The sequence below is a fragment of the Bacillus rossius genome, chromosome 7 (genome assembly GCF_032445375.1).
Source record: "Bacillus rossius redtenbacheri isolate Brsri chromosome 7, Brsri_v3, whole genome shotgun sequence".
Lineage (NCBI taxonomy): Eukaryota > Metazoa > Arthropoda > Insecta > Phasmatodea > Bacillidae > Bacillus > Bacillus rossius.
The window spans coordinates 60221879-60249246 of NC_086335.1; the positions used below are offsets into that span (position 1 = coordinate 60221879).

The following is a 27368-nucleotide window of genomic DNA, read 5'->3' on the forward strand; positions in this document are numbered from 1 at the left end:
CAAGTATAATAAACTAGTTCACTATAACCTTGAAACTATATAATCAGCTGATTCCTCTGAATGAAAAAACACATAATATTTATTTCCTTAAAAATTCTCTTAGGGGTCGTCCATTAATCACGTGATGTTTTTTTAGAAAATTTTTAACCCCCCTTCCCCCCTAGTGATTTGTGGTGAGGTTTCAGACAAACACACACAGGGTGTCTACTGACCGGGAAATTCGGGAAATTCGGGAATTGTACATGAGTTTCACAACCCGGGAAAAAAACGGGAATTGTACATGATTTTTGCTTAGTGTACGGGAATTTTTTTTCTTTGCTCGTGCAATTTTCAAAGTGTTTTCACTTTTAAATATATCTCAATACAGAAGCCTTCGCACAGACCAATAAGATTTATGTCAGTTGCTTGATCAGAAGTCCAAGAACGGACTGATAATTTTAGCTAAAACATACTAGAGACTCGTAATTGCTTTAGCTTCTAATGCACGTCAATCCGTACTTCGGTCCAGAGATGTGAGGGGAATATTAAGAAGAATTTGCTGGCGACACTGTATTTTCTCTCGCTCTGTTTTTCATTTCGTCAGTAGTTTCAACGTCTCTAGTAATTCACTTTGTTGTTTACCTACCTAATCAGGGCTTACTGCGTAATAATTTACTTTTTTTTCTCTTTAAGGATGCCTTAGTTTTATGTTGCGTGTGTTTACCTAATCAGTGCTTACTACGTAATAATTTACGTTTTTTTCTCTTTAAGGATGCCTTAGTTTTATGTTGCGTGTGTTGTTTACCTAATCAGTGCTTACTGCGTAATATTGTACGTTTTTTATTCTTTGAGGATGCCTTAGTTTTATATTGCGTGTTTTTTGAAGCGGATTTGAAACGTGAGTACCATCATTATTATTTATTGATCTCGTTTACACCCGCTCCTTGAGTAACGTTGTTCAATTTCTGCTGTTTTTAAGTAACGACGTCTGTTATTTACAGCATAATTTGAAGTAGCGCCCTTTTGTCTTCTTTCATTTATGTGAAATTTTATTGTATCCGTTTAATGGCAATGTTATTCGCGTAAGATTAATTCAATGCAACGAATTAATAGTGTGATGAAAAACAAACGCTATTTTGCTTTCCTTAATAACTTTTCGCGTCTTTCAGAGTTTATGGTCTTAAGCATATTTCAGATATATTTCTATAGTTTGCATTATGTAGAAATATCTCCGATGACCGAGTTTTCAGCCACTGTTTGTATTACATTTGGCATGTCAGCAGCTGCTCTGGTGAGCAAAGCCAGAATCTTCCAGGGCTAGTTTAACTTCAGTCATTAGGATTCTCTAGTGGCTAGTTACAAACAAATTGTTCTAGTAAACAACAGTCGGGAATTACGTTAACTGATTAAATAATCTAAATAATAATATAAAGTGTTTAGTTTATGCTTTGTTAAAGCATACTGGAGGTTAAATGTATTTCCTCCATTATAACATACGCGATAGTATCTTGATTAAAATGGTGTTAGGCAAGCATGATTGGAAAACAAATTATTTTCATTGACTAACACACTTATGGAAAAAAAATATATTTGACTAGCGCTCTGTTTTTCACTAACCAATTATGAAATTACTATAGGGGCGGGTGTAGCTACTTTAAATATTAGTGTCTTACAAAGTATTATATGGCCTGTATAAATTCTTATATCCTATTTTACTTGCATTTATAAATACTCCTAATGTTAACTGTCTTCAAAATTTACCCTTTTTTCATTTTTATGTTTTTGTAGATACGTGATTCCTTTATACTTGCCTCAATGGCTAGGCGTATTCGAGGAAGAAATTCATTTCAACCACAATGGAAGGAAGAATTTCCATGGCTGCAAGAAGTCGATGGAAGCAATCATTCTGCCAGGTGTTCAGTCTGTAGAACTATTTTCTCGGTTGAGTCCATGGGAAGAACAGCTGTTGTCAGTCACTCAAGTGGTAACAAACACAAACTTAGATTAAGTAGCTCTGAGAAGTCCACCTCTCTTGACACGTGGACTACAAAAGCCGGTTCAGTTCATGTGGCAACTGCAGTAGCAAATGCTGTAGCTGAAGCTTCCTCTGTGTCTTCACTATCGAAGCTCCCTTCATTAGGTTTGGGCTCTACTGTTGCTAGCAGTTGTGAAGTTTCACAGGTAGGGCACCAAGTAAAACAGCATACTGTATCAACCAACCGTGGTTTAAGTAGTTATCTTAAAAGAGATGAAGTCACACGTGCTGAAACATTGTGGTGCCTCCAAACAGTCATGAACCACGATTCCCTCAGAGGAGCTGCTAGTAGTGTTAGCCTCTTCAAAAGAATGTTTCCGGACGATTATATTGCTAACAGCATGCAACTTCAAAAAGATAAGATTTCCTATGTTATAGTATATGGTCTATCTCCTTACTTCCATAGTGAACTTAAAACTCGCATTAACAGTTGTGACTTTTTTAGCTTGGGTTTTGACGAAAGCATGAATAAAGTAGCACAAAAGCAACAAATGGATTTGTCTGCAAGATTCTGGGACATTTCACAAAACAGAGTATGTTCTCGTTATGTAACATCAGTGTTCCTGCATCACACCACTGCTGAAGATCTTCTTAAAGCTATAAAAGCAGGCCTAGAAGATTTGGATTTTTTGAAGATCATTCAATTGTCGATGGATGGTCCTAATGTAAATTTCAAATTATTGAAACTTTTGGCTGAAGATACCCGATCTTTTCCAGATGCTCCACAATTTCTTGACATTGGATCTTGTGGACTGCACACTGTTCATAATGCATTTAAGACTGGTATCAAGAAGACTTGTTGGGACATAATGGAGTTCTTCAGAGCTTTATACTATTTGTTCAAAGAGGCTCCGGGTCGACGAGGCGACTATACACAGGCCTCTGGATCTAATGTGTTTCCTCTGAAGGTATGCTCAATCCGCTGGGTTGAGAATGGAAGAGTAGCAAAAAGAGCTAGGGAAATGTTGCCACATGTTGACAAATACATAAGTTCAGTTAAAGGCACAGCCAAGGAACCAACATGCCGTAGTTTTTCAACAGTTTCAAAGGCAATTAAAGATAATCTTCTTACAGCTAAAATAGCTTTTTTTGAGGGACTGGCTGAAAATGTGGAGGAATTCTTAAAGGAATTCCAATGTGATGCTCCAATGGCACCATTCCTCTATGATGCTTTAACAGTTTTAGTGAAGCATGCTATGACGAAAATTGTCAAGAAGAATGTTCTTGAGAGTACTTCTCTTCAAAAAATAGACGTTTTGAAGCAAAATGAGAGCAATTCATTTATCTGTCTTAAAGACATTAAAAATGTTGACCTTGGTTATGGGACAAGGTTAGCTTTGGGAAAGTGCAAGAACGTCTCCGAAAAAGATATTTTACTCTTTCGTAAAGATTGTCGCACTGCTCTACAGCATTTTGTAGTAAAACTAATGCAAAAGTCTCCTCTGAAATATCCTTTGACCAAAGCATTAAATTGTCTGAACCCGTGCCACATGTCTACAAATGCTGATGCTTGCAAACAACTTACATCTGCTCTTGAAATTGTTCTTAAAGCAAATCTTTTTTCTGCTACCACAATAGAAAGGGCTGACCGTGAGTACAAGGTTCTGTGTTCACAACCACTTGTAATGGAAGATCTGAAGACATATTCACGATCCGAGACTCGACTGGACGCGTTCTGGATGAAGTTGATAGATGGTAAAAAGGAGTATGAAAACCTCGTTCCAGTAGTTAAACTTCTCCTAACCGTATCACATGGGAATGCACCCTTAGAGCGTGGATTTTCTGTAAATAAAGAGATTTTAGTAGAAAATATGAAAGAAACGTCTGTCATTGCACAGCGTCGTATTTATGACCATGTAACCTATGAGGGTGGATTGATGAAACTTGACATTACAAAACCCATGATTCTTTCAGTAAGAAATGCGCATTGCAGGTATACAGAAGCACTCAATGAACAACGACAAGCGAACGCAGATGCTATGAAACTTTCGGAGGCAAATAAACGTGCTGCTGCTGAGCTTCGAGAGCTTAAGGAGAAGAAAAGGAAGTTGATTGAGGATGCTGAACGAGAAGTGTCCATCATCAACGAACGTGTTAAGGAGCTGCAGAAATAAGTACCATAACTTACTTAGAATTGAAATCGAGTTTTCGGACTATTGTGGACCTGTGAAATAATTTAGTCATTTACAAAAAATTGAAGGCTAGAATTTAACTTTTCATAAAAATTGTATTTTTGTGTTATCAATGGTGTAATGTATAAAATATTACAAGGTCACTTATGTTTTTATCATAATTTGTTTTGAAAATAGTGTCGTGTAGTGTGTTTATATTGTTTGTATAAATGTCACAGTGTTGAGGCAGAAGTGTTATAAGGTATACAGCTGAACTTTATCAGGATACGTTACTAAAAGGGTTGTTACCACGGACAGGTTTTCAAATAAACCTTTTAAGACCAAGTGTTCAGGCATGTGTATGTATGCTTGCATATGTTTGTAAATTTTGTTTAATCATCTTTATTTTTGTAAATCTTCTGAATATCTTTGCAAATTAAATTTTTGAAACTTAGAAATTACTATAATTTAGTTTCTGTTATGTTAGTAAAGTGCAAAACTTTTGTACAGGAATTTTCTCAGAAGTGTACAGGAATGTACAGAAATTGTACAGGAATTTTGCTAGCTCAGTTTGGTAGACACCCTGACACACCCCCCCCCCCCCCCCCACCCGCCCGCCCCCCCTCCCCCACCAACAAATCACGTGTATTTTTGGTGCAAAATATTTTTAAAAATTTCGGAGTATTATCTTTAAATATAGGTATAATCTAATTTAATTCTGGAAAATTAATCACAGTGATAAAAGTGTCCAGACACACATTTAGGTTGCAGGTTTGTTCTCACTGGCATAAAAATAATAAAGGAAAGGCTTATATGTGATTTATGCATGTATTCGGCGTCAAAATCACAGTCTTACTAGCAACTGGTGGTTCATGTTGCGGCGGGCGGGGATATTGTTGCCTGGCTATGGCGAGTCCAGGTCACGCATCGCTTTTCGGTTTAGTAGAAATCGGACGGAAAAAAAATACACGTGATATCTCTCTACACCCCCCTCCCCCCTTGTGATATTTCGTGATTTTTCCCGACCCCTCCCCCCCCAACCCCTTTTCGAGCCTCACATGATTAATGGACAATCCCTTATAAGCTGGGGAAGGTAGGGTTTTGCAACATGACAAAGTTTAGTTGGTCAGTTTTTTCCTTCATACATACCCTGTGTCAAACATTTAAAGGGTTGAATGGTTCAACACCATAGTTAATTTTTTTATTTCTTGTGCATTATTTTATTTTTGACCCTTGAGACCTAGATTTGGTTTTTAGGGGTGTATTTAAAGTACTCTTTGTGATTCGAATTCAGGATTCATATTCGAGAAAGGTAAGATATGGCCCATAATTATTTTAAATCGTACAGGAATGTAATTGTATAGACAAATTAAAATCACTGTCACAAATTAATAATCTTTACCTCTGAAACAATGTTGTAGATACATTATTTTCTTCAATATGTTGAATAGTCAGTACTATCAATGCTGTAAATTTTATTTATACATCATCTCGCAACATTATCCAGATTACTTCGACCCCAATTCGCTTGTTATTCATCTTAAATTTAATTTTCCAGCAGTGTGCAGTGCTGTGTGAAATGATGTAAAGGTTTATGTTTCACGTACAGGAAGAATGAAATTGTCTCCCCGTACGACGACAAGATTCCCGGGAATCCTATTGGGAACTTGCAAGAAATGTGCATGTCACGTCGCTGGCCCCCGCCGAGCTACGAGCTCGTGAATGAAGAAGGCCTGCCTCACGAAAGGCTTTTCACCATTGCCTGCACGGTTTTCAAACAGAGAGAGCTAGGTAATGTCTCCGTGTTGGTGTGTAGAGTTAACTGACTTGGAGTAATTAATACGTAGGGCCATGCAGATTTCGCGAAAAGATTTTGAGACCAGCTGAGAGTTAAAACACTGTAGCAATGTCTGTGTTTCATGATTGGGTGAGTTTCTTCCAGGTACATGTCAATTGTAACAACACCAATCACAGTAATTCAGTGCGGAAGCAAACGCGTCTTAATGGCTCGCAGACGGACGCCAATCACAAGGAAAAAACAGCTGGTGCGGGTATACATTGTTGCAGTCTAATAGGTGTGCAGATCTTTTCACGAAAAATGCCTGCCCCTATTAATACGTACGTATTACTCGACCACGAGATAAGTGCTTCATACACTTCATCTCTGAAACAGGAACAGGGAAGTCCAAGAAGCTGGCGAAACGCCAGGCAGCTCATAAAATGCTGGAGAAACTGCAAGATGTCCAGAGTGTTCCGTCGGCCATGTCACCAGGTCTGGACGATGACGACGATGAGGTAAAGTCTCTAAGCATTATTTTATTCCAGATGATTAAGGGCCTTGAGAACCCAGCAAACTCGCCCTAAGATTTTTTTTTGTCTTAGTCTTACCTTTTTACTTCCTCACTCACTGCTTCATGAATCATGAGCAGCAGTTAACAGTATGAGATACTACGCTGCCTGCCTAGTCGACACTTTGTTTTCACGTACGTTTTGTTGGCTCTTCGCGTGTGCGAGCACATGAGATGCCACAGCTCATGAGAGGTCAAATCGTCTGCACCCCCTTACCAAAGTCAAATACTTATTTTTAGTAACTGATGGGTAGGGACAAGATTATACGGTGAATCGTGACAATAACGAAATAAAACAGAGTAGTATGTGACTACACCATATAACCCCAAAATGTAAGTTAATATACCATAAAGCACCAAAATGCAACTTATCATGAAATTAATCAAAGCCCAACTCGGATTACAAAAAAATGTTATCGTTTAATGTATGACATTCAAAGATTGTAAATTGTTTAGCATGGAGCCAACACCAGAATGTATGTACTAAATAGTTTTTTTTTTTAATATTGTAACTGTTATTAATAACAAATTTTTACATTGCACTATTGAAACATTTTACAAAAGCACATACACTTGCTGATTTATTTTTACTGTTCCTAGTAGTTAAACATGCTTATAATTAATTATTATATTGTTAAAGTGCATCATGTATGAAACAAAATGACACTGTTTTGGTGAAGAAAGAATCATTGAACAAATAAGTGGTCGTATTTGTTGAAAATGGTGCTATCTTTATGAATAAACAGTTCATAAAAAATAAAAACAATAACAATGAAATCTCTTGTTTTAAAAAACATAATTGGCCTTAAAAATAAAACCATAAAATCTTGTCTCTACCGACAGGTAATTCCGGTAGTCGGTGAGTTTTCTCCAGATACTCTTGTTTTTTCACCAATGTATCAGTTGCTACTCCCATCTGTGCAGTTCTCAGATCATCTGTCTCGAAGAAACACTGCAGACATAGCATTAATCCAAAATTGATTTATTAATTTACATTTATTGAACTTAAACCTTTTTTAGATAATTTTTTGTTGCTCTGAACTTGCCTTATGCTCCACTTGCCTATTTGAAATTAATTTATCTTATATCATACTGATGCGAAGGAATTTTGGTTTTTTTATTATCCATCTTATTTGTTTCAAATGAGAATGATACTTCGATACATTTTGCAACATTCTGCAATCTTTTTGGCAGTAAATGCTAGTGTGTTTTGATACAGTCAACCTTTCATTATGGTAAAGGAAACTGTAACAAACCCTGTAAGGTTGCCATTTGGCTACAAAATAAAAAAACAGTTACGAGTATCCTAACAATACATTTTAATAAAAAGGAGTGAATGTTCCTAGTGTCTGTTCTATATTTTAGAATCAGTTTTAGAAAATAAGCAGTCTTGAATATAATCCAACCGACCTTTACTTTCTTCATATGATTGTGCTATAATTTACTAGTGATCAAGTTTATTTTATAGTAACTGTGTCAGCTATTTTAAAAAAAAAAAGTGTTAATTGTTTAGTAGGTATGTAAAATTTTGTAAATATATAAGTAGATGATAACTAGCATTTATAGTATTGTATAACATTTGGTGTATAAATAATTTCACACTATAAGCAATTGTTCCAGGAAAGGTTGGATTTTTTTTGATTGGCTGTCAAGAAGAAAATTTTATTTCTTTTTCCCACCTCATGCAAGCGTAAAGCTTTGAATTGAAATGTTGGGCATTAAAGAAAACTTTATTAAAACAACCAAGTTTCCAGTGTACAAATGTGAAAAAGAAAATGGAAGTTGTACTGGCCGAAAGGAAATGCCAGCCATTATTACTACATACTTGGGTTTCCTTCTCTTGATTCTCTTCTCTTGCTCAACACTTAAACTTGTTTGTTTGTAACCCAGTTAATTTGTTTAATTGTAGATTGCCCATAGTGTGCCCAATGGTGTTTCCCGCTATGCTGACTTAAAAGACAGTAAAATCTCGACCATGACGTCAACGCAAAGTCACAAAGTGTCGCAGTTCCATAAGAACCTGAAGATGTCATCAGGGCCCAAACTGTCAGAGTTGCAGGTGAGGCGGTGGTGGAGGGTGAAGGGGTGGTGGAGGTGGCTGTCGTAACCATCCTCGTTAGCCAAATGTTAATTTGCTGATGAATATAACAATACTAATGATATGCAAGTCCTGAGCAAGCATGCCGCGATAGACTGTTTTGCGAGCTTGTCTTCTTAGTGGTACATGTAACTTTTTTTAAAATTTTAGTAGAATTTTCAAATTCTTGGTGTGCTGTGGAACCCCTTTAGCAACATCTTGTTTTAAACTTGCTTGCATTTTACATCACTTTATCTGTTCCCATGAAATGTTGACATTAGAAAATTTCCCAGTTTCTACATCTCTCACTTTTTATTTTAATTCCTAGTCCCTTAAAGTTTTTGTGTGATAAGTTCAAATGGTTTTACAGAGTCGGGTAATGAATGAGTAAAGTGGAAATCACATAAGTACCGTTAAAAAAGGACCATTTACTTTGCTCATGTTCACAACATGGAAAATAACTTATTACAAACCATTCGCAGAGTCCTTGCAATGTTCTGCTTAACCCTGCAAATTTGTAGTTCAAGGATTACACATGCCATGGAAATTTTGGTTTGTGGATAACGTAATACTGTGTTGGAACTATGTTTCATGGTACATAATTAAATACCTATTATTTGTGATTTTGATCTCATATTTTGATTGGTTTTGTTCACTATTTGTATGAATGTTTATATAGTTTCCTATATTAAATGTTTAACATTCATTGGCACAAGAGGAGGTGATAGTGATGCTATCTATACTCCACCATGCAAATGAGCTTGTCCATTTTCATTTCGCTGTGCATGGGTAGATTTTTAAGACATGGTTGAAAAAGTGTAATATGCAGATAATGAACATAGTAACAATATCATCATGATGGAGTGAGATAGGTACGTAGCCTGAGGGTAGTTTGTGGGATCCGAACCGCTTCCTTCCAGGTTTTCAAAGAAGAAAATTAACAAGCAAAGACAGAATTAAAATTAAAAAAATTATAGCAACTTAGCTGCATAAGGTTACAGAGAGTTTTTTTATTTGAAGGATGTTGTAATTATTAACTTAGTGTGTTACATTAATGTATTTTGACCCCGTTATGGTCCGACAAGACTCGTACACAGAAACAGCAGTCATTGTGTTTCCAAAATTACATAGTTAATATTTAATGCCAGTTTGTGCACATGTTAATGTAAGCATGTCTTTCATACACACTTGACATTTTTTTTTCAAGTAAAATTATTAATTTAATTAAATTATTAATATTGATAATTAAATAATTAATTCAATCCCGATGTGTAAATGTTGGAGACCTAAAATATAAATAATTTATAAAATATAAATTTTATAAATTATAAAATAATAAAGTTCTACGTGTAAATTTTATAGTCCCTAATATTCCCTGAGATTTTATTGTGCTAATCAATTTTCTTTTAAAATTAAATTATAAAAAAACTTATAAGTTACTTAAAAAATTATAAAATGGTGTTACTGGATGCCCTAAAGTCCTGGCTACAGTCCTAAGTGATGGTGCAGTTATGAGAGTCCGCACTCTTATTTTGAAGGACTCGATTTCAAATCAAGCTGTAGTGGTTTCTTGCCATTCTGTCCCATTATTTTGCTCCGATTCTTCGCTTGTTTTCGTCTCCAGAGTCAAACCATTAAACAAACAAATTATATAAAGATTTTTCTGGAAGTCGCACCATGGTAACAGCTACAATAGGTAGTCTTTTATCGAAATCGGCCTAAAATGAGTTAGAAATAATACTTACGAGATCAAAAAAGTAAAATTTTTTTTCCCCAATATATTTAGTACCAAACTTTGGTGAAAACTTCATGGTAAATAAATTATATTCATAGAATTTAGTGTACTAAAAGATACATTTTTGTAATTTTATTGATTAAAAATGCAGAATAATTTCGTAATTTTAGTTGCATTTTGGTGCTTTATGGTTTGTTATATGGTTATTATATGGTGTTATATGGTGTAGTGACATGCTTTCTGTTATTTAGAGTTTATCGCAATACACCACGTAATCTTGATCCTAACTATTGACCACGCCCAATTCCTGATTTCAATATTTATTTTTTCCGGTAGTTGTACGTAACCATCTCTAATGAAATAGCTGTCTATGAAATGTTAAATGCATGTAAGAGAAAAAACTTATTTAGTATAAAATGTTGTAAAATTTAGGTTTTGAAATGGTTTTGTACTTTTCAGTACAAAATTGCACTTTTGGAAATGGATGTTGTCTTCATATATGAATTATTTTTCTGTGTTTTGCCAAGGTGCACTGAAATCTATATAATATATCTATTATTCACGAAGATGCTTGTAGAATTATTTTACCTTCCTACGGTTTTGTATAAATTGTTTTATCTGTGACACATTTTTGGGCAAAAACCAACAGATTTCATACAACTAACAAAATGTCACAATCATGGTACAAAAATATTCAGATTTTAATTCGGTTTATTTGTAGCCAACATTAAATCACTGAAATTGGTTAATAATGTTATATTTCTCAGTGACATTAGTAATTTTAATATCGTTAACATGAAACTAAAATATTTGAGTTCAGAATAATCTTATCACAAATGGTGTCGAAATCTTACATGGTGAGTACAAATTTAAGTGGCTTCCATATTGATATTTTCACTACTAATAACTTTTTTCCACAAATGTTTTAAAATATACCATTTTCAGTATAGATTTTGATCTGAATGTTTACTTTGTGGAGGTGGGGAAATTAATCTTTTTTTGTGTTCAAAATTTCATACAGTATAATACATAAGCACAATATTTGGAAACACTGTACATAAGTGGTTTGTATTAAGACTTAATTCATGTGTGTAGTGGTTCAATTTATTTGAATTTCTATACATTTGTACAATTTGACTTGTCCAGATTTCACTCTTCCATGCACTTTGCATAATTAACTGTCCCCTTAGAAGTAAAAAGAAACAAAAAAATATTATCACTGTGTGTGGTTTTAAACAATTAAGATAATATTGTAAAGCCCAGGTAGTTAATGAATAATTGTAGTTTCTGATTATTTAAAAATTTTAAATTCTTTGATGAAACATCACCACCATGACTACTTTGAATTGAGATTCCATTGTCAATATTAATTCTTTTCCTGTATTTTTGTCCTTCATGGAAAAGCTAGCATTTTCTCGAGCATACTTGATCAAAGCTTTTTGCAAAGTTTAGTGGAAATAAAATGGCCAAAACTAAGTGTTATCATGCTATCATTCAAATGTTTTGCATTAGAGGGGATACTTCCCTTGCCATGCAGTCTGGTAAATAATACTGTATTATAGATACAAAACTATAACTATTTTCGTGGAGATGAGCCCATCAAATTCTCAAGTACCATCAAATTTTTAGTATTCAAAATTTTATATTCCATGAAAAATATTCAGAAATTTTTTTAGACATATGTAGTTAATTCAAAAATTCAACAGATGACAAAGCTGATATTGTTGACCAGAATATTTTGTACTTATATTATGTAATCCTGTAAATAAAATTACATGAAGTATTGATTGAGGAAACTTACATTTTGAAATGACTATTTAAACAGTTAAGTTTTTCATTGCCATTTCTCATACATTATCTTATTTTTGACCCTTAAGACCGAGTTGGATTTACATTTGATGGGTAGATTCAAGGTACTCTTTGTGATGCAAATTTAGGATTTGGTTTCGAGAAAATTAGGTTTTAACCCATCAGTATTATTTGCAACTGTGATGGTAGAATGTTGATATGTAATATAAGAGCCGCGGGGGTCAGATCGCTCGCGTCCCACACGGGCCGAGTTAGACTCCTGGCAGGGTAAACGGGGACCTATAGCTAGCGTGAAACGTGGCAAATGTTACGGTGAGGGTACTCTGGTTTCCCCGCACACTCATTTCATTAGTGCTTCATTTGTCACACTGGTCAGAGCCAAACCACTCGTGCATGAAGACTTACGAGTGTAGACAGCTGGTAGAGAAGTCGGTTGCTCCCGTTACTGTGTTCTGGGGAAAGGAGGTAAGCCGCAACATGGTAGCACAAATACGTTACTGCTACACTGTCGTGTACACTTGAATACTGCCGTACCAGGCAGTGTTAGAAGTTTCCGAATGCATTTACTCCGAATCACGTTGATTTTTTACAGGGAATAATTTTCTACACAGGTCTCCGCTCATGCCCTCTACCAGTTTTGTGTTCTATCATTCATGGTTATGGACATTGCAGCCCAACATTGCTTGCTGTGGGTCAACAAGTGTTTTGATCTGTTATTAATTTATATGTAATCTTCTACCAGAAACTTTTTTTCTCTCTCCTCCCCCCCCTTTTCCTAATTTTTTTTTAAGGTTTGTGTTTCACAGTTCACTTACAAAATCTTACACTTAAAATTAAATATACTGTATTATTTTCTACCATGTAATTCCCCGGGAATTTACTTTAAATGGTTCAAAATTTCCAAGTCTTTTGAGCTGGCTTTAGAGAAGAAAATAATATTACCAAAACTCTTTTTATATCATTTCTTAACCCTAAAAAAATTAATCACTAACTAGACAGTTAATTTTGTGCTTTGGGTATTTTATTTTTCTTGTACTGTGTGCAGCCCATGATGTTGGAATGTTTACCAGACTTAGTGTTTGAATTCAATACATTCATCATGTATTTACAGGGTTTTGTTCCCAAGTGTACAGAACTTGAAAACTCATAGTGTATAAATTGAATGTATACATACAATTTATTTTTATTTTGTTAACATATGGTCATTTTGCTTTTGATTTGATCATTGCACCTGTTCATTTCATTACAGGCCACTGCCTTGAACAATGTAGAGTTCAACTATGTTCAGCTGCTACAGGAGATAGCCACTGAGCAAGATTTTGAAGTGACCTACGTGGATATAGAAGAGAAGTCCATCAAAGGTGAGTACTATTGTTTCTTCAGCTTTGTTTGAAATGGTTGACTTTCAGTATTTACAGACTGAATATTTTTTCAGTATTTACTTGTTGGTAGAATGTTTTGTGTGTGAACAGTATCTGTTGATTTAATGATAAGAACACTGGATGGGTATTCACTTTGACCTTAAGTCAGTAAATGTTCGGAAATTTCCAAGTGAAGAAATTTGCTAGCATTAATAATTGTATAGTTGATCTAAAACACATATGTTATTGAACTCTAAAAAAATATATTTATGTAAGCTTAATTTTTTTGCTGCATCAGTTACTTGAACTGTTTTAGTTGATTTTTTTTTATTGTGCATGCATTAGAGCTGTGCATATTAATTCAGCCTTATAAGCTGGTTGTCAAGCTAGACTGCCTTTTTGCCCCGCATCCACTATCCTCATAACTTGTGCTGCTTTGACAAAGTATTAGCTTAAAAAAAAATTGGTTGCAGAAATTGTGCAAATTAGTAAGGAAAAAATTTTGTTTTTGTGGCTTATCATACTTTACGTAAAATATAAGGTAGGTGATCTCATTTAAAATATCAATTGTTTCTCGCTTGTTACATTGATAAAATGTAAATGTGGGGTATAGCAACAAATTCCATTGACAGCTACAATTGGCAACAGGTTCATAAGGGCTATCCCTTAGGAACCCAGTTTTGTCCTGCATTATAAATATTAACATTATTTATAAAAAAAAATAATTACAATAACACTGTTTTAAAAATGAAAATGGACTAAAAGTAAAACTATAAATCAAAATTAAATTACAGGCCACTGTAACATACAATGAATCAATCTAATTTTTCAAATATCAAAATCTTATTTGGTTAGTAAATTGTATAAAGTTTCCTCTTAAGTCTGAGCTTCATTGCAATGTTAGATTATTGCATTTAACGATGTAATTTTTTATCCACAGATCATTACTATGTATTGAGTTTGGTTCTGAATTTTTTTTATGTACGCTACAAATTATCTGCTATTTGTAAAAAGTTGGACAAGTAAAATTTTGGACTAGATGCATCGTCACTCACTCAAAGTTAATTTTTGTTTTCTACAACTGGGTAATGCATACAACTTATTTTCCATATTTGAACAATTTAAATATTTTTTTGAATTTGTAAAAGTTTGGGAGTAAAAATATGGCATGTGATGCTGAGCTTTATTGGTTTTTGTGAAAGAGGCTCACGACTCTGTTGTATTGTATTTTATTGTAATGTCTGAAGTTATTCCTGAAATGAAGCGAGGTTGCACACTGGCCTCACATTCCACTGGACCCAGGTTCAAGTCCCAGGTATCAGCCATTCTGGTTTTGGTTTTCCACGGTTTCCTGAAATTATTCCAGGCGAATGCTGGGGACGGCGTTGGCCCATTCCTTCTCCTATTATCCTTTTTTCTGTGCGGTTGTGTTTTCACCTCTAATTACCTCATCATTGACAAGACTTTAAGTAAGGAATGAAAAAAATTGTAATTTGTGGTGTCGCCAGGGAAGTCCCAGTGTCTGGTGCAGTTGTCGACCCTGCCAGTGGCGGTGTGCTACGGCACCGGTAGCAACTCCAAGGAGGCCCAGTCGGCTGCGGCCCAGAATGCCTTGGAGTACCTCAAGATAATGACAAAGAAATAAGGTCCCGTGGAACCGTTGGGGAGAATAGCGTGTATGTTTTGTCGTGGAGAATATTGCCAAAAGGAATTAATTCAAATTTCAGAACGTTTGCTTTGGTGTACTTTTCCAAAAACACTTCAGCCTTAGTCTGAAGATGGGGTTTATTTTGTGTGGTAAATTTTGCATTTGACATTTTAGTGGAATTTTTGAATCTCCATGGCAGAGTTTATACTTGTTCTCTTTGAGTGTTCCATTTTTTCTGATCTGTCAAATATGATTGGCAATCATCCTGCGTGTTATGATGCTATACCTTGCATGGCTACGTAAGGTTGAAAGTCCGGTCGGGCTGTCCTGACCAGTAAATGCATTTCCACTCCTAGTACAGCCTCCAAAAATATTGTTTGCTTTAATTGCATTTTTTTTTTACACCTGGACGTAGCAATGTTCCTTGAATATCTTTTTATCTGCCTCTTAGGCACGATCTCGAAAACACTCCTGTTAGCCACGTAGTGATTCGATCCACTCATTCTTTTTGCTGCGGTCAGTCAAACTTCAATTATACGTCACCTGTTTTGTACAGGCAACTCTGTCATTACATCAAATATCAGGCACTCAAATCTCCACAGTAGAAGTTTTACTGATTAGTTCAAACAACTAAGATGTACTGACAGATTTTAGAGAGCCATATAGGTGTCTATAAAATCAAAGTTTGGCTGAATTTGATCAATTTAGAACCGAAAGTAAGATATAAGATATGTAGAGAACAATATGTGCTGAATGATGGCTACAATTGCATTGGTTATTATTTAATGTTGATTTGTAGATAAGTAATACACAAGAGGGTCTCTTCCCGACTCCTGTACTCCCCCCCCTTTTCCCCCCTTTCCCCCCCTTTCCCATCATTAACATTACAACTGGCTGACATGTGCTAGCCTAGCTTCTCGCTTGTAGTTAATATGTTCAGTGTTCAGCAACGAACGTATTTCCGTAAGATAGTTTGTTCAATACACCATTTTTTATTCTTTATTATCTTAGTTGTTAGATTTGTTTAATATGAATAACCAATCTAACTATAAACCTAATTGTGGATAAAAAAAAACTACTGGTGTTTGGTATCACATTTTTCCTAAATGCAAAGGTATTTGGAAGTTTGCATTCCTATCTGTAATTGATAAAAACCATTTTAATCCCAGTAAAATGCTGGGGTCTGTTCTGAACAGTTTTGCAATGATTACGAACGAAACTTGTGAAATGAACTTTTGGGACTACGTTTAAGAAAAGTCTTGCGCACAGTGCTGTTTCATCTTTGCCCATTGCAAACTGGCTGGCGAAATATTTTTTTGGGTTCGTACCCCATCACTAGCATTATCGATTGCATTCTTACCAGCCAAATTTCAGAAATGTTACAAAGTACAAGTTTAAGACAGTATTATTAGAGTATTAGGTATGGAATTGTTATATTGATTCATTTATTGAAAGTGTTTAACCGCAAAGATAAGACTTTCATGACATTAATTTCTTTGTATTATTTATTATTAAATGAGTGATTTATTGAATTATTTAATTTATATATGAATTTAATAAATAATGAAATAATTTAATTTACTTCTTTGATTGATTAGCAGTAACCGAAGTAATAAATAGCATTGAGGAAATTTCTTTCTTAGTAGGACTTAAACAAGAAATAGTTGCTAATAGGGATCACCTAGCTTAAGAGTAAATTATTTAATAATATTGAAAGAACAATTTTTTTTCTTAGGCATGGTTTTTATGTTTACGATAATTATTTTATGTAATTGAAATACCTGGCGTGTGTGTGTAGACTAGGAATTATAGTTTATGTTATTTATACAAATGTCTCCGAAATCTTCATAAAACAAAGATATGAGCAGCTCTAGCTTTATCAAAATATGTATTCATAAAATGATGAAACCTGAATTATAAAATATAAAACAAACCATATAAGAATTTTTTTTGTGGTTGCCACATTATAAATTTTTATTATGTATTTATTATTTATTTAACTTAGGCTAATTCAGGATATTTTTTCTTTATTATGATTGCTGTCAGGCTTAAAAACCATATTTTTAGTGTTCTGTCTGAAAGAGCTAGACTCCTGAAGCTGAAGGGCTCACACAAGTTACTGTACCGGGTCACCTTTATGTGCAGAGCACAATTTATTCTTAGGTCAAAAATGAATTGAAATGAATACTTATATAGAGGCATTGAAAGGCTCTTTTTTTTTTAGTTTCATGTTTTTAAGTTTAAATGACTTGTTTTCTTGTAAAGCTCTGCAAACAGTTTGGCAGGCAGGAAGCCACCATGTTATGTAATTCTTAATTATTATGCGCTGCAGTTTGTAGTGTCCCATAGTTTTGCTATCCTAACATGAAACTAGTTTTAAAATTATGTTAAACGAGAGTTACGTTATGGGTGTACGTTCACTTCCAGTCCTGCCAATGTCCCAGCCCTTCCAGTTGTCACATGCTTGTAGCCAATGAATACACAGCATGTGGGAATGTCCTACCTAATACACTTAACCTACCTTGAGTGACAGACATCTACATTTGTTAGGAGGAGGAGTACATGCGTTCCTTTATATTTTAGTTTTAGTATTTCAAAACAATTTTTTTTTTTGAGGTAATAAAAGACTTCTGAGCTTCATAAAATGTGTCATTGTGAACATATTTTTGATATTTGGTTTTGTCTCCTAATGGGAATGTGTTTCCTGAGCAGGACGGCCCATGTGCAGAAGCTGTCTTTTCTGTTGAGACAAATGGTGTCAATATGTACAAGCTATACTTTGCATAGAATTAGTGGAATTTTTCCCAAATGTTTCTTGTATTGAACACAATGTAAGTGGGTGAGTTTCCTGTCCGTGAGTTTTGTTTGTAGTGTAGTGTGTCTTCAGTGTGTAGATTATATAATAGTGGCGTTGGCCGTGGGCCTTGTAGCCACCGGCAGGAGAGCGTGCCTCCCCTGATATGAACAACTTCTAGGAAAATAGGCATTATTTTGATGCAAAGTATAGAGGTTGTAATCTACGAGAAATCAGAGGAAGTTGTTGACGTGGTAATGTACACGAGTTGGGTACGTTAATTCGGTACTCCCATTGTGATGGGTGTCACAATCTGATTGAAGCTTTGGGAATGGAATAACTTTTTTGTTTTGGCGTTATAAACGTCATTCGGTATTGTGTGAATGTGTACATTTGATCAAATGAATTATGTATGATGTTTGTAGAGCATTTTCAAGCAATTTTTCTGGTATTATTCTGTGGAATAATGTACCACTATTTAATGCACTATAGAAACTAGAATTTACAAAGTTTTAAGCTTTATTAGTAACAACTAGTTTGCACCAGTACTTTATTTCACTGTCAAGTCAGTTATCTTGTGGTATGCATGAATCAATCATAACTTTGTTACTAATCGAACTAATGAAATGTTTTTATATGTAGATGAAATATTAGCTTTCGTAGGTGTCTGACATCTTTCAAGTCTAGTTTTTAACTAACAGGTTGCAGCTTGTAACTTATAGGAAAAGATAACATATTTCATGAGGGAAATCACATTTACTTGTTCTTTGTGGGGAACATAGATTTTGAAAAGTGTCGAAAATGATTCCCATGGCTTTTTCCTGTTGGTAGCTGAAATGTAATCTGGGATGTGTTGTGCAAGTGGTTTGTGTTGCAGAGAGGGAAGAGATTGGCTGATTCGGTGTGTAAATTCCCAGTGGTGGGTTGGACGAATGGCATCATCATGATGGTGCCACATGTTACTTGATTTAACCCTGACAAATCCAAACGCTGATTTTGAAAAAAAATTGGCTTTTGGGCTAAAGATTGTACGTACATAAGTACATGTCCTGCTGTAAGTTCTAGCTTGATATTTTTAAAAAAATCTGCTTGGTAGAGACATTGGTTCCCCTATAACATCACTGCAGTTACTCTGTAAATGTTGAAATTCTGTTATGGAATTCTGTGCCATCAGTTTTTATAGTTGCATTCACTGATTATTGTACATGTCTGTATTTTGAGTTGAATAAAGTTTTCAAACTTTTTGCTGGTATCTAGTAGTAATTTGTATGCCTCTTTAATATCCTTTTTAAAAAAAAATCTGAAAAAAAGACTGATAATGTGCAAGTAATAGATAAATGTGGGTAGTTTAAAAATAGTTTGTTTCTGACATGTTAGCAAACATGTCTTTGCACATGCGCAGTACAAATGATGAGTTTTGAGCCACATTAGATTTTATATAGAAAACTTTTTTTTTTTTTGTATTTTGATTTTGAATTTTAAAAACTTAGAAGGTGTGTTTTATTATCTTGCTTTGAACTTATGAAGTAAATGTAATCAGTGATTAAATACATATATTAGGGCTACAAATTTCAGATAGACAATATGGTTGGGTTAAATACGTGTTCCAGAGATAATTCTTGACAATAGAGGCTTATCTGTAAGAATTGAACTAACCAGAGAAATATATATTTTTTTAAATTAACTATTCAACATTGTTATTTTTGTGATATGACCAATAGTTTTTCTACCTCTTGAGAGTGGCAAGAGGTGATGAAGTAAACAGTTCCTTAAAAACTATAACATAGGTACATAAAGTTTAGTTTTGACAATTACATTTAAGATATTGTAGTCCCGGTATGTGTTGATGTAACATTTAGAAGAATGATCTTTACATCATCTGCTACACACTCAACATTATAAATTTTATTTTTTTCCTTTATTTTTCTTAAAAAAATTTTTTAACTCTTTGAAGATCATTCTTTGAGTATGGGGTAATTGAAATACAATAAATACAGCACTACTACATTTATGGTTCTCAGATTCACTACAGTGAACGATCTTCAAACAGGTATTTTATGGTTTGGCACATTCTGTTATCCAGAGTAAATTGCCTCTTTTTGTTCACTTCTATAGTTAATCGATTATGGTTTTCATTTCAGTAATTTTTTTTCCTTTTTTCATAGCTGGTTACATTTCATATTTAAAAATTTGGTATTCTTGTTTAAACTGTATTGATAATTCAGAAAAATCACTAATACTTAATACATAGAGACAAGATTATACGGTGAATTGCGATAAAAAAGAAATAACAACGCAAAGCATGTCAAAACAACATTCAATTTAAAACGGAATGCAATTTAATACACCATTTAGAACCAAAATTTAATTAAAAACAATAAATCAATCAGTAATTTGACAAAACTTAACTCAAATTACAAAAATTAAATTTGGTGAACTCGTTGAATGTAATTTATTGAGCATGAATTTTGTACCAAAATGAATTACGTACCTAAATGGATTGGAAAAATATTAATATTATACTGTTCAATCTTGCATGTCTTACACTAGTAACACGTTTTTACACTTATGATGGCACATATTTCAAACACACAAAAATTTTCTATTTATTTTTATTTTTCTGAGTAGTTGTTCTAGACATACTTGTTACTAATGATGTTACTGTAAAGTGCATCAGGTGGCAATCTTAATGAGACTATTTTGGTGAAATAAGTATTATGAAATATTTCAGTTTCAAATTTGTTGAATAATACACTTTTTTTTAAAATAAATAAAGACATTATGTAAATAAATAAAACCATTAAATCTTGTCCCTACTAATCCAGCATGGCTCTAGTCCCAAAAATGTTGGATTGAAGACTTTTTGCTGTACTTCAGAATTTTTTCCCCACTTTCCTCTTTTTCCCATTCTTATTATTTTATATTATAATTTCTTTTCAAATGTTTCCTGCTTCATCCTGCTACATTGTCCAACTACGAATGTGCATTTTCTTTACCAAGGTGGCCATAGAAGCTGCTACTGTAACATACCAAGTACTGGCTTGTCTAGTACAAAACAAGTGTTTGAGAAAATAGCCATTACAGCCTGCAGAATTTATTGTGGATAAACAAAGGTGACGTTTTACACAGAAATATGGACCTACAAACAACTTTTCTCAAAATAATTACAATTTTTAATTATAGATATATGTGAATAAGGTTCCAACGTTTACAATACACATTTTATTTAAATATCAAATGTAACAATGACATTAAGTAACCATTAATTATCATACAAAAATTATTTCTGTAGTACTGATTTTCAAAACTATGTACATTTGTTTGGCTAGCAAGTTGTCCTGCTAAAAATGTCAGAGCAAGCAACATCTAAAGATACTGCTTTATTACTGGACTTGATTTCCTTCTCACTCTGTCACTGGAGTCATCACGAGGTGATGGCACGTGAATGAACGACTTCCGGAGTGGCCTGGGCTTCGCTTCTGAAACTGGATCTTGTACTTTATCCCCGAACTTCTCCATTGCGCGAGTGTAAGATCCTGTGCAGAGCCGTCCCCACGTGTGTACTCTCGAAGAGTTGTTAGCTTGCACGATCTCCGTCGTGACGGCTGAGCCGTCATTCTCTGTGTATCTGTTCGACTGGGTGTCCGGTGCAGCTCCCGGATTGCAGTTGGCGGTTGCCGGCTCGTCCCAGCACGTGTCCATGGAACTGTAGCAGTCGCTGGGAGTCTTGGACTCGCTTGTGTCGCTCGACAAAGATTCAGATCGAGAATAATAGGAAGCTTCTTCAGGTTCCCGCGTGTTGCTGATGGTGATGTGGCAGTTGTCTGCGGTGTCTTTTCTTTCCTGACAGTTCTCGTGGGATGGAGGCTCGATGACAAGATTACATATGCTGTTGTCCCCATTTTTGCAGTTATTGTTGGTTCTGTCGGAATTTTCGTTACCTGTCGCTTCTTGGTAACCAGGCTGAGATTCCGTTGTTTCTTCATTTTGGAGGGCTACTAGGGTGCCAGCTTCTGTTTTCTCAGACGCCGGTTCATTTTCTTGAGAAGACTGTGTATCATACTGAGGTGTGGGCTCATCAGGCTGAAGGGATTTCAAGCTCTTGGTTGACACTGTTCTTTTCCTCTTGTCTTTCTTTTTAGTGGGTGCTGTGATGTCTATTCCAGGAATGAACAGTCTTAGAGCATTCGGACCTGTGGGGAATTTACTGTTCGTAGCTTCTACAAGTGGGGGAGGTATCTTCGTTTCTTTATCCGTTGCAGTCATCGTCACTTCTAGCGACGTTTTAGTTATGACTTCTTGGTGCCGATTGAAGGCAGACACTAGTTGGGCGACAGTAAATCTGGGTTCGTCTGACTCTTCACTTTCCTTGTCTGTATCGGTTGTACTTCTGTTGTTTGTCTCATTTGCATTCTTTTCAATTTCCGACCCGGATTCAGATGTAACTGTGTAGTCTTCGGAGTTCACAGTTTCTAAGCTGTGAAACTGTTCATTTGTTTCTGATTGTTCGTATTGTTGCACGGCAGGATTTAATTTGCTTACGTGGTCCTTGACTCTGGGATGTAACCTGTTTATGTTATTTGTTGCTTCACCATCACTGTCACTTGTATTTGTGACCCCTAGTAGAGCTTTAGTATCTTCGGTGAGGCCATTGAGAATTCTTTTGGAATCTGGAACTAGGCTTTTTTCAGTGGTGGGAATAGTTGTCTGACTAATTTGGCTTTCAGGCATGCACTGGGTTTGATTTTTCAGAGTTTCCTTTAGTAGCTGTGGACTTAACAGTGCTGCTGCTATAGGTATCTCAGTAACAGAAGTGTTAGAATAATTTTTGTGTTTCTCGTCGGGGGTGTGAGTTTGATCCTTCATTATGTTTTCTGTTGTTGATTTGAATGTAGTGTTTTCTGAAACATCATTTTCTGCTGCTTTGTCTTCAGACGTGAGCGCTTCACTAGTGACACTGCTGGGTATACATGTTGTGGAGGATCTGACGTAGGAGTGGAGCTGCTTCTGCCTGATCATCGGTATCGTGCTGAGGTCCGTTGTTGTTGCTCTGGTGATCGACTTTATGATTCCTGCAGCATCCTGCGGCTGTTGCGAAGCACCACCGATCGCAGTCCTGCAGAAGTCGAGTACTTCGTGGGACTTGGACAAGCTGCGTAGCCCGTAGAGTTTCTCCCGAGAACGACTGAAGGAAGGAGACATCATCAGTTGGTGGTCTGCCATGAAGAGTCGCTCTCTGGACTTGGACACAAGAGAAACTTGACTCTCGCAAAGCCTCGTCTTGTTCAACTGAGACAACAGTGTATTTTTCCTTAGGCTGTTTCGGTTCTGTTGTTGCTGCTGCTGCTGTTGTTGCTGCTGCTGCTGCTGTTGCTGTTGGACTACTCGCTCGAACAAAGCTTCCCTTGATTTTGACAGGTACTTGCGCAAGTTCTTCTGAGCGGCAGCACTGTGAGAACTTTTGTTGCTGGCTTGGGAGGAAACACATTGAGGAAGTGTCGCAGAAACTTGATTGGCAAACCACGGATGGCGCAAGCACTCCTTAGCTGTAGGCCGTGATCTGGAAAAAGAGCAACATAAACTTAACGTGTAACATACAGCTAAAAATTCAGACTTAACACATGTTTGTATCCGGCACTCGACAATTTGAGAAAGTGTTCTGAATTTAACTATAAGTCTTTGGGGTTATGTTGCTGGGTCACCTGAAGGGTGGTGATGTCAGGGGCACAGGGTTTCATGTTCATTGATCACATCATTCTTCTCTGGGTTTCAGTTCCCTACGGGTCAGTTTTAAACATGGGTGTAGATCTTTTTAAGGGGGCGGGTTGGAATTAAGAAGCACTTCACTGGGCTTACAAAATTGTGATTGTGAAATAGGGTTGATAAAAACATTAACTTCATAACTATGTTTTATGGAAAACTTTCTGTCCATTTTAAAATTTTCTGATTATTGCGTGCATATAGGACAACATATTGGCAGTATACAACATACAAGCACCCTATGATGACTGTCGTTTAAAGCCCACGTGCAAATGTCTCGGGCCGCACAGGCCCCCTTGTGAATCCTACAAATTTGCATCCCTGGTTTCAGATACTTCCCAAAGTGTGGAAATAGGCGTAACGTGGCGTGAAGTCTAATTGGCCCGTGTTGGATGAGGCATGAACCCATAATACATTCATTCATTCATGCCGTTGTCGCTGTATAACCCTTCATGTAGGAATATGGGTAGAGTCCCGGAAATTTCGCGGATTCCTCTGGCCTCAGGATAGAATTCAAAGTTATAGGTGTGCTCGACCCATGTTAAATTTCCCATTGGTTGATTTCTTAGCGAGAACATTTTTATCCTTGTTATTTGGCACTACCTGATTCACTTACTTCTCTCCTAGCTGGGCTTCGTTGGCTTGCGGTCGTAGAGGGGCGTGTTCAGATAACTGCGGTCCAATCATGAACACAGTGCGACAGTGTGGACGTTTTCATTCTAACTTGCAACTAAATGAATGCACGAAAATTCCGTGGCTCTAAATATGGGTTTTTGACCCGTGCAGGAATGGAGCTCTGATAGCGCTGGTGAATTGCTATGGCTAGGGACCGGAAAAATTCGCGGATTCAATGACATCTAGGATAGCCTCCATTATCCTCTGCATTTCTCAAGTAAACACGCGTGTTCATTGGGTACTAAATTGTGAGGAGTCTCTACTGGGTAGCTTGTGATATGACGCTTCTTTGGTCGATAGTCTCTCTTTGGCCCGGAGAGCTCCAGTTAAACTGTGAGCCAATAGCAGAACCAGCAGAATTGTACACATGTGTGAATTTCAGCCTATCACGAAATGAATCCGCGAATTTTTCCGGTCTCTAGCTATGGCACCACCTTGCCCCGGCCTCGGGGCGGGCCACTCACTTGGGGTCCCTCACGAGAAGCTGCCTGATGAAGTCCTGCGCCGCGACCGACACGTCCTCGAACAGCTCTTCCGGGAAGTCCAGCTGGGCCTTGGAGATGTTGCAGAAGGTCTCCTGGTCCGTCTCTCCCCCGAACGGCGAGAAGCCCGTCAGCAGCACGTACGCCGTCACGCCCAGGGACCTGCGTGGCCGGCAACAGTTCGTCAGTGCTCTCCAATCTGCAGCTGTGTGATCACAAACGCTCCTCTAATATATCATAATATTTTTCCCACTAGATTTATGGAGTGACCAACGTAAGAGATTAAAATCTAAATTTTAAGTAATTTTCCTATTTGTACATAAAAAAAATATATAATATGTACACAAAAATTATTTTCCCACTGCATGTAAAAAAAAAGAGTACATAATGGAAATGACGTTAAAAAAAGAAGGCAGTTGAACATTGACTGTACAGTAATAAATTAACAGGAACTATTATTAAAAATTATTTGATTATTATGTTCACCCTCCCAATAATTAATTAACACTATCCACTGAAAAAATTAATTTTTTTACAACTATCCAGACTAAATTTGGTGTTTTTTTTTATAAATTGTGTACCTGTTAAGAAAGAAACATTTCTATGAAAACATAAAATTGTGATGCACAAAACTTTAGTTACAAAGTCCAGTTATGTTACATAGGCCTACCTGTGGATGGTGGTAAGTCATCCCATTTGGAATGCATGCTTATGGAGGTTGGGGGAAAAAAAAGTGTTTTTTTTTTCTGTTGCCCAAATGTGACAACTTGTTTGGGTTCTGAGATTCAAAATTATGAATTAAATGCAGTATCAGATTTCTGACACAAACACACTGGGATGTAATTATAACTTAATTTTTTTTTATACATAAATTATTCTTTACAAACTTTTAATAAGTTTCAATTTAAGTTTGAAATAAATAGCCAATCATATATTGAGTAAGTAAGTTTTTGTCTATTAATTTTACATACCACATGTCAGCTGCTAAAGTAATTGGTTCATAATGTAGTATCTCTGGTGCTGAAACAAAGATAATACATAATATCATCAACACATTTTGTAATTATCTCTTTAATTTCAGTAGCATTAAATTATTTTTAACATTTATAATATACAAAATCAAGTGTTTGGTGTTTTGTTAGGGCATCAATTAAAATTAAAATAACAGATCTAAGTCTGTGGGTAAAAGATTTGCCATTAAGATTTTTTTTTTGTAAACTGTGTTTGGTGATGTCAGTGATCATTTTGATTACAAGCTTTTGGGTTTAAGATCTGGGCTGAGCTATAAGTTAATGTGGTATATCAACCAAGATGTTCCGGATAATAACTTGCATAGGATGTCATGTCTGAAATTTGCTTTGGATGATACAAAGTGATAGCTGTGAACCACTAAGTACCTCATTTAATGTTTGAATATTTCAACTACCTCTTTTAGTGCTTAAATATTCCACTTTTGTACTTACCCACATAATCTGGTGTTCCTAGAATCTCCCTTATCTCTGTTCCTTCCAGTATGACTCTAGAAATTTCAAAGTCACATATTTTGATGTCGCATTCTGGGAAGTCTGCCATCATCACCAAGTTTTGCGGCTGTAAACAAAAGAGAGGAATCACAGGTTGTAAGTACAGAACATTTGTTTTTAATACTTGTATAAGTTACTTAGCTTTGTTTGTATGCGGTAAGGGCTTTTAAAGGTGAAATAAAAAAATAAAATTTTTGTTCCTGTCAGCTGGAAGTATGCATTAAGCAGGGTAAAAAATAACTACTTTTTCGTAGTAGGTACAACCAAACCTTAAACAGTGGTATATCACAATATAAGGTCTGGGAAGAATGGAAGCAACAAACACTGTTTACAAACCTTGGGCATTATTAAAAAAAAAATAACACTAAGGTCTTACTGAATGTGCTATGGTGAAATTATGGCTGGCCACTGAATTATCATCAGTTTAGTTTACAAATGTAAGAATAGTATTTAGTGTAAAAGTAACATACATGATTGTACAATATGACATTTCTACTTTATCTATGAATACCTGAATTTGCCATCTGGTGGAGGGATACTGAAACTGATAGCAGAGCTCCTAAAGAAATGGGTGCATGGACACTACATACATTAATGTTGAAACTTCGCAGATAGGGATAGGAAATTTTGAGGGTACCCTTGATATTTGAAACATGTGTAATCATGAGTTGAAAAGAGTCCTTTATTTACTATAGTCTGACCGTGTCTTCAATGGAATCTAAGAATGAAATAATGGGTTTATAATAGCTGAAATACAGGTTCTCATGACCATATTGGCAATGTCAATACAAACTATCATGGTTGTAGATCCCATGCGGGCCTAAGCCCCTCACTGAGGGCATAGGCGTGCGCAGGACTTCAGTATTGGTGGTGCCAGATTACACAACAGCCCTATCATTCACGGACCCGAGCCTAAAGCGGGTGGTCCGGGGGTCCTCCCCCGGAAAAATTTGGATTTGAAAGCGCTAAATGGTGCTATTTAAGGTGTTTCCGAACAAAAACATTAAATCCACAGATGAAAAAATTTTAAC

At 35.8% G+C, this 27368-nt stretch overlaps 3 protein-coding genes across 6 annotated transcripts in view; 2 read left to right on the top strand and 1 right to left on the bottom strand.

The window, feature by feature from the left end:
- LOC134534142 (RISC-loading complex subunit tarbp2) overlaps positions 1-19149 on the top strand; it is a 31251-nt gene extending 12102 nt beyond the window's left edge. For 3 of the 4 annotated variants that reach the window (XM_063372252.1, XM_063372253.1, XM_063372254.1), the window contains exons 4-8: positions 5735-5916; positions 6299-6420; positions 8383-8532; positions 13344-13455; positions 14964-19149. In XM_063372252.1, the coding sequence (XP_063228322.1) occupies positions 5735-5916; positions 6299-6420; positions 8383-8532; positions 13344-13455; positions 14964-15100 (703 nt within the window). In that variant the 3' untranslated portion in view covers positions 15101-19149. The remainder of the gene's footprint in view (positions 1-5734; positions 5917-6298; positions 6421-8382; positions 8533-13343; positions 13456-14963) is intronic. The other variant, XM_063372255.1, reaches the window with a different exon arrangement.
- LOC134534141 (uncharacterized) lies at positions 168-4589 on the top strand. Its single transcript, XM_063372250.1, has 2 exons — positions 168-877; positions 1768-4589. Exon 2 carries the CDS (start codon positions 1795-1797, stop codon positions 4126-4128), a length of 2334 nt encoding a protein of 777 aa, XP_063228320.1. The 5' UTR covers positions 168-877; positions 1768-1794; the 3' UTR covers positions 4129-4589.
- A 1058-nt stretch (positions 19150-20207) lies between the features above and the next one.
- The window catches only part of LOC134534147 (death-associated protein kinase related-like), a 159137-nt gene continuing 151976 nt past the window's right edge, over positions 20208-27368 (bottom strand). Inside the window, exons 5-8 of the mRNA XM_063372261.1 lie at positions 26278-26404; positions 25786-25834; positions 24797-24976; positions 20208-23457 (exon numbers count right to left, since the gene is read on the bottom strand). Of these exons, the coding sequence (XP_063228331.1) occupies positions 21264-23457; positions 24797-24976; positions 25786-25834; positions 26278-26404 (2550 nt within the window). The 3' untranslated portion in view covers positions 20208-21263. The remainder of the gene's footprint in view (positions 23458-24796; positions 24977-25785; positions 25835-26277; positions 26405-27368) is intronic.

Bases quoted from the DNA above. Each gene is read 5' to 3' on its own strand.
- LOC134534141 (XM_063372250.1), top strand. From the start codon at position 1,795: ATGGCTAGGCGTATTCGAGGAAGAAATTCATTTCAACCACAATGGAAG.